The following is a 13,480-nucleotide window of genomic DNA, read 5'->3' as shown; positions in this document are numbered from 1 at the left end:
GACTATTTCATCTCCCCTTCTTGTGAACGAATTCATTTATGTCACAGAATTCCGAAAAGTCTACGGCTGACTTGAAGCACATGACGCGAAAGCGCAACAGGCAAGAGTGCAGGACGAGCCATTTAAAAAAGTTAATGTAAAAACTGAGCACGTCAGAAGATTTCCGCTCGTAAAGAATTATAACGACACATTACCGGAGCGAACAGGATGCACTTGAACGCAGCATTGGTGTTCAAGGCGCTACTGTAAATAACAAAATCATAGCAGCGAGATGCATATTATAAATAGCAAGAAAAAAAAACAGATTGAGAGCTTAACCAGCAGGTTAGTTGACAGCTGAAAGTTAACAAGATAGTTAGCAGAAGATAGTTAGTGGAAGATAGTTAACAGAAGATAGTTGAACAGAGTGCGGTGATAGTTTTAGTTTAAATCGCTGCTCAGTGCAACAGGTGGCATGAAACTGCAGCCGCCTCCGATTTACTATAAAACTTCTGTAAGTTTCACAACCTGATCGCTGCATTACTCACTTATGCCCAGTTCATAAAAGAGTATATTTTATGGTGTTGAATATCCCGATTTTTTGGGGCCTCTATTACAGTTTAGCGGCTGCTAAAGTCTCACAGAGAGGATGCAATTAATACGTTTCTGTTTGCTCGTTTACTCACCAGCGTCGCTTTTCGCTCTTGTTCAGCTACTGCGGATTTCCAACACTTTTAGTTTGAGTGTGTTCTAAACAACCTGTGGGGCGCTGAGAGACTTCCCTTCAGCTCGCTGACCTACCAGTCCCGTGTTGTTCTCAAAGACACAGCAGTTTGAGAAGGACGTCCGACCCTCCGGGCCGCTCCGCCTCCTGAATCAAGCGCTCCAAACCAGCCCACCCACCCTGAGCCGCTCCGCTGGCTCTCGGGATGAGTTCACGGAGCAGCAGAACTTCTTCCGGCCTCGGCTCGGTTTGGGACCCACTCGTATCAGGGCTTTGAGGGTTTAACCTGCCAAAATGTCAAATCATCTAAATAAAACAGAAATGAGCAACAATTGTTTTTATCTAAACAATTTTTTATCAACATTTTTGAAAATAGTGGTAGGTTTACTGTTGTTGGTCCAACATAAAGAACTCTATCATAAAAACAACATGAGGTCATATAATTTATAAAGCACATGATTGGGACTAAAAGAATGTCTGGGAATCATATCCTTTGCAGAAATTCCAAGTTTGAGCCAAAAAATCCAGACTATTTTCGAAAGAATAAAGGATTTAAATAAAACAACAAATCTTGTACTTTTACATTCATATGAAGTTTCCAAACAAACTAATGGCTAAATTGTTTAATAATATGGTAATTGTAAACGTAATCCTCGGATTAAATGTAGCCTGATGATTAATTATTTGCAATTTGCATAAATTGAATTTGTAGCTCTTTAAAAACCGATAGCGTCATCTAGCGGCTAGTAAGCCCTCCTGAATGTGGTCGTGAGCGATGACCTGTGTTGTCGGTGCTGGGGCACAGACCGTGAATGCATCACTACAGACAGCATATGAGCTTCTTTGTGACGCACAGAGATGGTGCATTCAAAACACTACGTAACAATATGTTGTGACAGAAGCATTGTGTCGAGCGGAATGAAGACATTTTTGGTTTTTTTCTTGTGTGAAACAATAAGAGGGAATCGGGGAGACTGGGGACGGTTGTAACATAAGAATTTAGATTTTTCCAAAAAGGAAAGACGTCAACAAACATTTAATTCATTTTGCACATGTTTAAACTTCAGACAAAGCTACTAGTAATTATAATTCAAATTTAATGGTATTTTCCCAGGAGAAAACTCCCCCAGAGGAGTTGGATGAAGTGTCCGGGGAGAGGGAGGTGCGGCTGTCCCTGGTCAGACTGATGCCCCCGTGAATGGCCCCAGACAAGAGGTAGAAGATGGATGGATGGATGGATGGATGGATGGATGGATGGATGGATGGACGGATGGATGGATGGATGAATGGATGGATGGATGGATGGATGGATGGATGAATGGATGGATGGATGGATGGATGGATGGATGGATGGATGGATGGATGGATGGATGGATGGATGGATGGAAACTGTAAACTACTTCGTGGCTATAGAGTCACATCCATGCAGGGACACATCAATAACAAAATACAGTATATGTCAATGTCTAGTTTTTATGAAATTATTTAATCCTAATTTTATGTATTTTTTAAAAAGAAATTGTAAGATAAGATTTGTTTCTATCAGTTGTTACTGGTAAAGACAACACATTTTATTCTACTTCATTTTAAAATAATATAGTGACAAGAAATGTGTTGATTTAACATTGTGGTGTTGTGTTGGATTGTGTGCTTCCAGTACCATGGCTGTTATTTTTGATCATTAATATATGAAAATCAGGATTACATGATCCATGAATTTAAAGGCTTTTTGTTGCAGTGTTGCAGAAACTGAATAGTTATTTTAATCATTACCCAATTTACTTGGAATAATTTGATAAAACAATGTCCCGTCTGTCCCCAAATGTTATTTTCTGTGAGACAAATTTACCCAAAGACCCCTGACTTCTAAAATGACAGTTTCACAAACTCAGTAGTCTGGCTTAATATTTATATAAACAATAGGGAAAGGTACTCTGATTCTTTTGAGTAAAAAGAGTAATATAAACACAATTTAAAAATATTTGTGTCTGTTTTACAGGTAAATGTTTTCAAAGTACTAAAAGCACAGAATGTACTTAAAATGTCAGAATAGAAGTAGTGAACTTGAAGCCCACATTTTGTGCAGTATAAACATCGTTTCAGAGTTGTGCATACGCTCTACTTGTAATTTTTTGCAATCATTACTGAGGCATGAAAATGTAAACAGAATTTTAATGTTTTAGCTGACAGAGAAAACTGTAGTGGTCACCCTGACTTCCAGAAAGATTTTAAGAAAATGCAAACCCAAAAATGTTTTGGTAAAGAGTTCCACTATACCAACCACAAACTACATTAAACTGGAGGCCCAGCTGCCTCCTTTGTCGTGCCCACTGTTTGTGTCCGCAGAGAGAGACCATGCAGCACCGCAGCCTTTAATCTGAGCTCTGGGCCACTGTTGGGTTGCGACAGCACACAATGAGAGCTCTGTTCTCTGCTGCGGTGCCACAGCTGGGACCTCTGGGCATGCTCAGTACACAGCAGAGTCTTTCAAAGAAGGGTTGCATGATTTCCAATGACAGCTTAACTAAATTAGACACGTCTTAGATAAGACATTTTCACCTGGTACCATTTAATATTTTCCATGATTGATTTCTGAAAGGAAAAAAAAAGTTTCTGTGAATTTAATTCATGTGACATCCAAAAGATTCTACTGAAGACAATATTTGAAAATAGACAAATATATTTTCTGCTGATTGAATCCTAACGTAGCAGTTTAGAGAAATTTGTCTTCATCTTGATCTTAATTTCAGTCCTGCTGTGTAGGCCAAATTAGCATTTATCTTTTTAGCATTGAAAATTTAAACTCAGTATATTGACGTAATTAAAGTTACTACATATAAATTTAAAAAATTTAAAATGTGAATATAAATTCAATTGTTTCCTTTTATCCGGAACAGCTTTAATAAAGGAAGCGTCTCCAGATCTTTCTTCATCAAGCCAAAGTCTGAATGCAAAAGAAGTAGGAACACAGCACATGAACAGTACACTGCTATCACACTTTATTAAAAATAGAAACATATATTCATAGCACTTTTCATACAGACTACAATGGTCCACTGGTATTATTTTCAAAATTGAGTTACATACTATAAAACACTCATTTGGCCTAAATACACTGTAGAAATGTCTTTAAAAAACAAAAACAATGAGGAAGCCTACATGATCTGTTGTTTCTGAGCTCATCCTACTTCATAATTCCTGTCCCTTACCAAAAAAACAAAACAGAGGAGAAGATGCCAATACTGAGAATTTTTTTTTTTTAAAAACAGAAATAAATGATTTTCGTTCAGTTACAGAAATAAATGCACTTACAATTGAGTTTAAGAAAAGATGGCACATTTATTGCAACATAAATTGTATATACATTGTATTTTTCTGTTGAAAAAGACAGAAAATTCAAATTCCTGTCACCATAGTTTTTGGATGTGCATCAACAACACCTTTACATTTGACGCAAGAACAAATTTTTTACCAATCAACAACTGAGACGAATTAGATGTAGATCAGACGTTTCGGAATATGAAGCTCATATGAAGCCTTTTAACGTCCTAGACTACGTTTGGGCTTTGTGTTCTTGAGATGTCATTTGTAAATTTCCTGTAGTAACGGACAGGTCATTGTAAATAACCATACATTTTACTATCTAATATAGTAAAATAAAGTAAGAAACTTTTTACTCAAAACTTTTGCATTCAAAAATCTAGAAAGAGTAATATGTAGAATTCAAGAAATATTCTTACAGTATTATTGTATAAAAGACTAACTACAGTGAAAAATAAGCCAAATGTTTTTTTTTCTTTTTTCTTTTCTTATATTGTACAGGGGAAAGCATCTGAGAATACAGCCAAGTCTAAATTGGCAAACAGAGGAGCAAAAAAAAAAGGGGAGAAATGACAAATGGAGCCGAGAGCAGTGTCACACATTCTACCCTCAATCAAAGTCTGCCAACATGAACACAGAACAAGGCCACATTCAGTCAGGGAATTCACAAAAACCATTGGATGTTTGTTCGTTTTTACAACTAATACATTTTAAAATCTTTGATGTAAACTCTTGGTGAGGCATCTTTTCTTCTCCTTCAAGTCCCTCTTTGCACAGATTGATAATTCTACATGTGGCAGCCTTGTTTACGGTGTAGGTAACGTTTGAAGATGATACTTGGAAGTAATAAATGGAGCATAAAAGCAACCAAACAAATGGAAAAACATAAAGCATGCATTCTGATATGGAAAACAACATAAAGCCATGTCTCAAAATATAGAAGATAATCCTGTAAACTGATTTTGTTCATTTTTGTGCTACAATTCTATCATATTCTATGATATTTCATTTATTTATTTTTTTATTCAACAAAATCCATGAAATACCTAATCTGTTTTAATGTGCTGAGTGTATCTGACTTAAAAAAATAACTTAGACGTTCCTCTGCTAACTGGAAATGAACATTATAAAGCAGGATGCCAAAAGTAATTACTTACTTATACAAATAAGCACAACTAAAATTTAATCAGAATAACTGCATTTGAAATGTAATATCTTCAGATATGAACAGATAGAAAATAAAGCAATGTGTTCATCAGGCCAAAAGAAAGTGTGGTCATCGTTTCGTTGAGATAAATTTAGTAAAGCGTTCTCTGATTAGATGGTGGTGTAAAAACAGCCACCTCTGTGCTGACATCAGGAGGATTTTATTGTCAGGAGGCTAAACAAAGACTGAATATGCAAAAATATGTCACTGCTTAGACTTAACACTGTATGGCAAAGGAATTCAACAGCCAATGAAGTCCACTGTTCCAGTTAAGACACTAAAAATATGCAGGGAATGCTAAGGTTTGCAAAAAGCTTGCTCTCTGTATTTTCACTGCTCACTAATATGAGGGGAAAAAAACCCATCAGAATCTGAGCTTTCAGTGAACCTAGAGTTTGCCATTTTTCTGTCACCTTGACAACACTGCTGATGTGACCATATTGGGACATATTAGAACGTTGGTAAGTGGCACAGAAACTGCTCTGAACTACAGAAAAAGAAAACAAACAAACAAACTGCTGTACGTTGGGGTTAATCATGTGGCCAGTGGTATAAGGAGATAAATAAAAATATAAATAATAAATCTTTTTTAACAATGGAGCTCCTATTGTCTATTTCTAATACCTAATGATTTTAGTTGTGTATAAATAGGATTACAAACTGGCCAATAAATAAATCTCTGCACTCAAATATTTCCCCCTCATCTCAGACTTGCCAAAGAAATAAGTGGGTGGAATATTCATTTTCAATGGTGACACTGGCAAACAATAGATCAAGTGAAAAGCTGCATACTTCTCTTTGAAATTTCCCTTTAGACACATACATTTTATAGCTCAATAACATAATAAATAGAAAAAAGAAAAAAAAATTGTTGTTACAATGCATTCGTCAATTCAGTTTAGGCACGAGGCAATTTCCACAAACGCCTGGAAGAGATTGCAAAGTCTCTGATTGTTCAGAAGCAACACACTTCATACAGACAGTAACATGTGCTGATTTTTCTTTGAGGGGAGAAATTTGCAGATGGAAACTGGTTTTAGGGAGCTGGACGCTTGGCTCTTCTTCAATCGTAGGATTGGATTGTGTTAGTCTTGTAGTTTCGCTTCAAGTGGTCTGTCTCCTCCAACTGGTGTCACAAACTGTGATTCCTGTCTGTCATGCTGCAAAGCAAAGTCACCGACTCCAAAGGAGCAGAAATGATCTGGGTCTCTTTCATCTGGAGAAATAAGGAAAAAAAAAAATCCACTGATCAGAAGTGTATATCGGTAATAAAATAGTATAATAAAGTTATTGTAAAATCCTAATTAAGTATTTTCTGCACTATAAGACGCACTAGATTATAAGGCTCACCTTTAATTAATTGTTTATTTTATAATTTATTTCATATATAAGGCACACTGGTTTATAAGGCGCAAAAAACATTAAAATAGATTTTAAAAAAACTACTGGCTGTAGTTGCGCTATCCGTCCACTAGTTACAGCATTCATGACTGTGAGTATCTTTAATCAGCTGTGAACGTCCCTATCGTTATGTCAATAAGCCATTCTGAGCCTCACCAAGGAAACCTGATCACTTGATCACTTTGCCATCTTAAAAAGAAGTCAACACGCATATTAAAAAACCTGACATTAAAAACTGGTTAAATTCATTACGAGTGCAGTCAGTGCGGACAGAGCGGATTATTTCCTGATCTGAAGTTCGAAGCAGATATTTAAGCTCCGACGTTCGTCTTCGTTTATTAATTAAATATTGTTTCGATCGATCGGTAGTCCAGTCGGAGGTGAGGTCCAGCTATTTGCTGCTGTGTGCCCTAAACAATTTTTTAACTAGTTTTTAATGTCAGGCTGCTAATTTACTGGCAAATATGACGCTGTTTTACTCCTAGAACCGACTTCAACGTCGGTGTCTCACCGTGAATCTCACCGCACGTCGCTGCAGACAGAATACACAAGCCTGAATGCGCCGCCCAGAGCTATCAACTACATTTGTAAATCAATGCAGCACACCAGGTACCGTTGTCTAGCAGTGACTCAGCTCTTGAAATTTCAGAAAAGGCTGGAAGTTCAGCTTTGAGGGTTTTTCATTCACCTTTATGCCAGTTTCCCCGTGTGTTTCCACAGACTAATAGAATGGAAGGTCACTAGATTCCAGTACTGACACTCGACAATAGCATTTTTTAGACCAATTAACTTTAAAGTGGGTTATTTCCGGCGCCACAGTGGGTGGGAAATACTGAAATCAGTCAGTCAGTCAAACTTTAATAACGGAATTGTTGGAAACTTCCCAATGTTTTGCTACGTTATTATTATTATTATTATCGTAGCCGGTCACGTAGCCTGTTCTCAGCAGGCTGCTCTACAGTCAAACAGGAGTGAGAGTCGGCACTTCGGCGACGGCCCTTGACTACCGTTGTTAGGGGGCGCGTAGTACGGCCTGAATACTGTCTGAGGGTTCCCCCCTGGTGGCGTAGTGTAGCATGACTGGCGGCCAGACTGCCAGCTTTTTTGCAGCGATCTTGTTTTTAACCAATACTAATATTAATATTAATCCATATACAACGCGCATCGGATTATAAGGCGCACGACGGGATTATGAGAAAATTATAGGCTTTTAGGTGTACCTTATAGTGCAAAAAATACTGTACTGACTTTTTAAACTTTATAGGATGAAGGATGAAGCACTATTATTCGCCAAATTTAAACACCTTGAACAACAAATTTGTGTTCCAAGTCAGTAATCTTTAAAATAAAATATCTAATGTGTTTTCATGTTATTTGCAACCTAACCGCTTACTGCCACTTTAAAAGTGTGCAGGTTGATGCATTTAACTTTAAATCTTTTGTAGGACAAAACGCCATTAAAGGTTGAAGGTCCAGAATCTCCCAAAAGCCAGGCTAAAATCTTGTGTATTTATATACAACTGTCTGAAGTGAGGTGAAACAACCAGTCATTTAATACGGTGGTCCCAAACCCCCAACCCCCGGGACGTGGACCTGTACCGGTCCGTGTGTCAATCGTTACCAGACCGCACAGAAAGAATACATAACTTAGATGATTTCAGTTTTGACGCTGCAGCTACATCTTTTATCATCTTAATATCCTGAAGTTCCAGAGATTTCGTTGCAAAGATTTTCATTCTACACACCTTCAACAAGGTGGTTATATCTTTAACTGTATCTTTCAGTCTGCCGGTAGCAAAACCACTGAATGGATTAAATTAACTTTATCAGTTTTTGTTTTTTGTTTTGGTAAAACAAGTTAACTGAAGAAGAAGCCTTAAAAGTAGTAAAACTGTGAACCTTTCACTGACTTAATAAATGTGTAAAGAATTAAAAAAGAAAGTCCGAAACATAAATAATGCAAAAGAATTTTTTAAAAAACACATCTTGAATGGCAGTCAGGAAAGTGCATAAATCCTCCAAAGCCTAACGGTCGCTGCTAATTCAATTAAGCCCGATTCAAAATCACTCACAGCCCAGTGACTATAACTAACTGGGCTGACTACTCCCTATAAAAAAAACATATTTAAGTTTGGTGGATTTTTAAAATACTCTGCAGCATTTAAAATCCTGGATAAAGACCATAACTGATTGGGATATTCTCGCTAAATGTCCCTCAAGTAAGTTAACAGTTATGAGATGAAAAAGGACTGTAAAACATAAAGAAGTTTTGTCTTTGCTGAGATGCTACAAAAATCAATCAATAATTTGTTTGAGAGCATGGACGTGGTAAAAAAACGCTGGGACTACCTGTCTTCTGCTCAGAGGTGGCCCATCGGGTTAGATGTGTCAGTCAGAGCTGGATGGACTCCTGTGTGAGCTTGTTGGGCGTCACCGGAGCCTCCAGACACCTTCTCCTCCTCCCGTCTCTTAAGGCAGGCTGCTTTAGGGTTCAAATTCCGCTCTGTGAGTTCAGCAGACAGAATTCAAATCAATAAATATAACAAACAGAAATTTAACTAGAAGATTTGATTTGAACAACTTCCTTGCAGGCCTTTAAAAGATGTTAATCTAGAGAGATTTACATAAAGATTTTAGTTGTTGCAACAATATTAGATAAAGATTTCACTTGAATCTGACCTCTGACTTGCTGCTCCAGGTTAAGTATGACAGCCACGGCCTGATGGAGGATGAGCAATTTGGTTTGGGGCTTCTCGCTTTTCAGGTGCAGCTGGCACATGCGACCCAGCTCCTTGAAGGCCTCGTTGATGTCACGCACCCTCAGGCGCTCGCGGGCATTGTTCGCCATCCTCCTCTCGCGCTCGCGCTCAGCCTTCTGCTCTGGATTTAGATCCTCATCTTCAGTGATGCTGTTAACAAGAAGGAGAAAGATTATAGTGGATAGAATAGCTATAGATGTACACAAATCTCATTTTCTGACTGAAAGTAAAAATGTAGTAGCCTGGTTTTCAGAATTCCTACTGCATGGAATTATTCTCTCACACTAACCAATCATCAGATAACACCTAAATGATTTGAATATTGTGCACGACTTTCTCCATCTACCTTGTGCGTGTGCCTGGTCTGGGTGTCCTCATATTTTTGTCACTCTCGTCATCTGACTTATCATCGTTGGAGAGGCTATCCTGCATCTCTTCCTTGTCTGGTTTCTCTATCTTCAGCTCCAGGGCCGGGGGCACTTGGCCACTCAGGGCTGAAGAGAGACCTGCAGAGGATAATACAGATTCGATATCATCCAAACTTTGCCCGACATCACACAGCAGCCACATGCTGAGACACTCCGACTGAGTGAGAAAGCATCGGACCTCTGAAAGCTTCTATTTGGTGACTCAGTTCTGTGTTGGATGTGGAGCTGGCACTGGGAAGGCCTCCATGGCTGTTGTTCAAGCTGGAAGCATCATCAGCATGGGATCCTCCCTGCTGAGTGGACAAAAACGACAAAGTCAGGAACGGAGGAAGACGTTCTGGAGAGATGATGAATCAGATAGCTCTTACACGAGGGCATAAATGGAGAAGCTGCAAGTTATTTAAAACTTTCTGCACGTGAAGGTGTTGTCACTAGTTTCTGCACCATAAGGCCCACTGCATTATAAGGCGCACCTTCATTGAATGGCACATTCCAAAAAAAAATAAATACATTTTTTCCCCCACATATAAGGCGCACTGGATTATAAGGTGCATTGTCAGTTTTTGAGAAAATAAAAGGCTTTTAGGCGCATCTTATAGTGCGGGAAATAAGTTTTTTTATTTAGCGAGTCACATAGAAAGCTATTTTTGAGAGTTAAATGTGGGTCTAGTTAGGGGACTCATAAGTTTCATTCCTGAAAAGTGCTTTGATCATTCATTCGCAGAAGTACACAGCTTAGTGCAGAACTCTGTGTGAAACACACAAAATAAAAGACACCTGTAGGAAAACACTTTGACCAAAAGGCTCTTTCATCCTACAGTATATTGTGAAAATCTCTTTATTTATGTTCCGTGATCCTCTCACTGCAGTCATTCTCTCAGACTTGGCTTTCTTTACCACAACAACTAAACCACGTCTGTTTCTCATATCTGTTCTGTTTCAACTGATGTCAAAATGAAGGGATCCACATTCACAACATAAAAATGGTACACTCCCACCGTGTTGTACCACAAAGTCACTCCCTTCTGAGTAATTCATTTTATTTCCCACCTCAGAACCAGGGAAAGGCAGGGAAACCTTCATCCAGGGTGGAGGGCATCCCTCCCTTTTCTTATGGAATGTGATCCCCAGTCACTATTGGCCTCCGTTAACCCCACCACCGTGAGACCCTCCCCTTCCTCAGCACTACGCTAATCTTTGCTGCGCTCTCAACAGGTGTCCAAACAACTCTTTGTCTGGAGGAGGAGGAGGGAAGCTGGGTCTCTGGCAAGAAAAGAACGCTGCCATTTTTATGGCCGGGCCTGATTACCATACAGCTGAGGATTTCTATTTGGGTGGAGGCCGTGGGTTCAGACACACGTTACCAAAGATTCAGATTTCCTGGGTTGTTAAAAAGAAGTGATGAAAAGAGGTGGGAGAGGGGGGGATGAGGGTAAAAAGCCTGCGGCTGTGCCACGCCGAGGCTGGTGGGGTCTGTCTGAGAGGACCTCGCTGCACACAGGAAATGCTGTGTTGGTGCAGACACAGTATGTTCTGTCTCACAGCGGTCGGTCAGCATGACTGCCACAGTCCTGACTAATAAACACATCAAACAGAGCAGTCTGACGACCACAGCAAAAGAAGAAAAAAAATCATCTAACAACTGCTGCATCACAAAACACAGAATGACAAATGACAGAAATCAAACTCAATCTGTGTTCTAGTTAAATTCATCTCGGCAATGGAGATCCCAGATGTGAGACCAGAGAGAATGTTAAATAAATCCCGGTAAGAAGCAGCAGGAGAGAACAGCACTGCTTTGACAAACATGCCAACAAATGTTAGAGCTTTCTGCTGAAAATAAAACATGAAGAGCGAGAAAAAAAAAAACAGCAAATAAATGTTTTCAGTCTACCTTTTTTTGGCAATGAGCATCAGAAACAAAATATTCTCGCGCAGAGAATAACTTATAGACATAAACGTGTTCAATGTCAGCTGGATGCCTATTAGGCATTGCCTAACAGGAGAAGTATGGAGTGTAATCTATTAAAACCAATGAACAGACAGAAACAAAATTTGATCAGCAGCAGTTTTTATATTACTCTGGTTTCAGATGCTCTTCTCTAGTAAAATTAATATTTTGACTTTTGGGTATTTTGACAAAATGTATAAAATATGAAGATTATTTCAGCTACTTGGAAATTCAAAGAAGCTTTTTCCTTTTAAAAACTGAAATTTGGAGTTAATTTAATGTTCATTAATAAAATTAATAAAATAAAACAACTATTAATCAAACATACTGTGCTTCTAATCTAAGTCTCCATTATTCACAAGCTGCATGTTTCCAGAGGGTACTTTGAACTTGTTGGAACTAATTTTTCGGCCCTCTTTGTGTGACCCAAATGACTTCCAAACACCTCCACAGCAGATGTGTTCCCATCTCTTGGCTGTGAATGAGAATCTCAGATAGAGGATAGACAGGTGAACGCATCACCATTTACAATGATGCCGACATTCTTGTTTCTCAAAAGCTTTACAGTTGTGCAACACACAGAGAGGCCCAGAACCAAAGCATAACTTCACCTCATTACGCCTGTTTTTCTCATTTCTCTTTCACTCTTGTGCATACAGCCACTCTCCAGAGGAGGGTGAGCTTTAGGCCAGCCATTACACTTATGGAAAATATGTCAGGCTGCATTCAACTGTGTGGAAAATGTCTAGTTTTTAGAGATGGCAGTGGGCCTGTCTCAAACAGGTGGCTAAGGTTTGTGAAGTTTGACAAAATAACATAAATTCACTAAAAATGTTGTTTTCGCCCTAAAAAAATTAAAATATCCAGAAGACACATAAATCTAGATTTTTCAAGATCTCATACCATCGCTGCTGTCCGACTTGGAACCAATGCAGAGGCGGGGAAGTTTGCTCCAATGGCCGCTATTGGCCCATTTTGTGCCTGTCCCAGCAGGCTGTGTATGTCGCTGGGCAGACTGGCAGTAGAGCCCACTGCGTGGTTCCTCAGAACAAGGATTGCATCATCCAGTCTATCCAGACGATCCTCCATTCGAGACTGGGAGGACCAGCGGGATTGAGGAATGAAGGGTTAGGGAGAGGGAGAGGAGAGCAAAAAGAGGGACAGAGCGGCTTAGTATAAGCACATTAGGACCAAAAATTGAAAACGCCGATTGCATGGTTTGGACAGAAAAGAAAAACACATCTGAAACAAAGGATAAAAATAAAATAAAAAAAAGGCAATTCCAAATGAAAGATCAACAGAGCCATTTCAGCTTGAGTTGTAGAAATCAACAAATGTCTCTCTCTGTGCTTAAAATGCAAACTGATTCCCACTATCCACTTGGAGTGCATCAACAATTAATTGAGAATCGAAACTAAGCTGATTACTGCAAGCTGGAGTAGCTGAAAATGACAGAAACATGACAATATGGTCAAGCAAATAAATAAATAAATTACAAAAAAAACCAACTGCATTCCACTGTGAGGAATGTGGACTCATGGGTGAAGTTGGGGGGGAACAAAAAATGAGGAAAGACATATGGAACACGAAACGAGTAAAGGCTCTATCTGAAGTGTACCTCGCAGACATCCTTTAAGAAAGACATGGCATCCTGGAGATGCTCATGTAACTGCTGATGAACTCTGTTTTTCTGGCAAAGTCAAATGAGAA

General features: G+C 38.9%; 2 protein-coding genes across 5 annotated transcripts in view; both read right to left on the bottom strand.

Annotated features, from left to right (window-relative positions):
* The window catches only part of cgnl1 (cingulin-like 1), a 28,390-nt gene extending 27,557 nt beyond the window's left edge, over nt 1-833 (bottom strand). The window contains exon 1 of one of the 2 annotated variants that reach the window (XM_068320161.1): nt 666-833. The gene's annotated coding sequence lies outside the window, so the exon portion shown is untranslated. The remainder of the gene's footprint in view (nt 1-665) is intronic. The other variant, XM_068320153.1, reaches the window with a different exon arrangement.
* A 2,847-nt stretch (nt 834-3,680) lies between these two features.
* tcf12 (transcription factor 12) overlaps nt 3,681-13,480 on the bottom strand; it is a 69,460-nt gene continuing 59,660 nt past the window's right edge. For 2 of the 3 annotated variants that reach the window (XM_068320169.1, XM_068320182.1), the window contains exons 15-20: nt 12,674-12,865; nt 9,998-10,112; nt 9,738-9,897; nt 9,312-9,541; nt 8,982-9,135; nt 3,681-6,447 (exon numbers count right to left, since the gene is read on the bottom strand). In XM_068320169.1, coding sequence (XP_068176270.1) covers nt 8,993-9,135; nt 9,312-9,541; nt 9,738-9,897; nt 9,998-10,112; nt 12,674-12,865 — 840 coding nt within the window. In that variant the 3' untranslated portion in view covers nt 3,681-6,447; nt 8,982-8,992. The remainder of the gene's footprint in view (nt 6,448-8,981; nt 9,136-9,311; nt 9,542-9,737; nt 9,898-9,997; nt 10,113-12,673; nt 12,866-13,480) is intronic. The other variant, XM_068320175.1, reaches the window with a different exon arrangement.

Source organism: Antennarius striatus, chromosome 1, assembly GCF_040054535.1.
Source record: "Antennarius striatus isolate MH-2024 chromosome 1, ASM4005453v1, whole genome shotgun sequence".
In the NCBI taxonomy this organism is placed as follows: Eukaryota; Metazoa; Chordata; class Actinopteri; order Lophiiformes; family Antennariidae; genus Antennarius; species Antennarius striatus.
The sequence above is the reverse complement of the archived record's forward strand: the minus strand, read 5'-3'. Positions and strand labels throughout refer to the sequence as shown.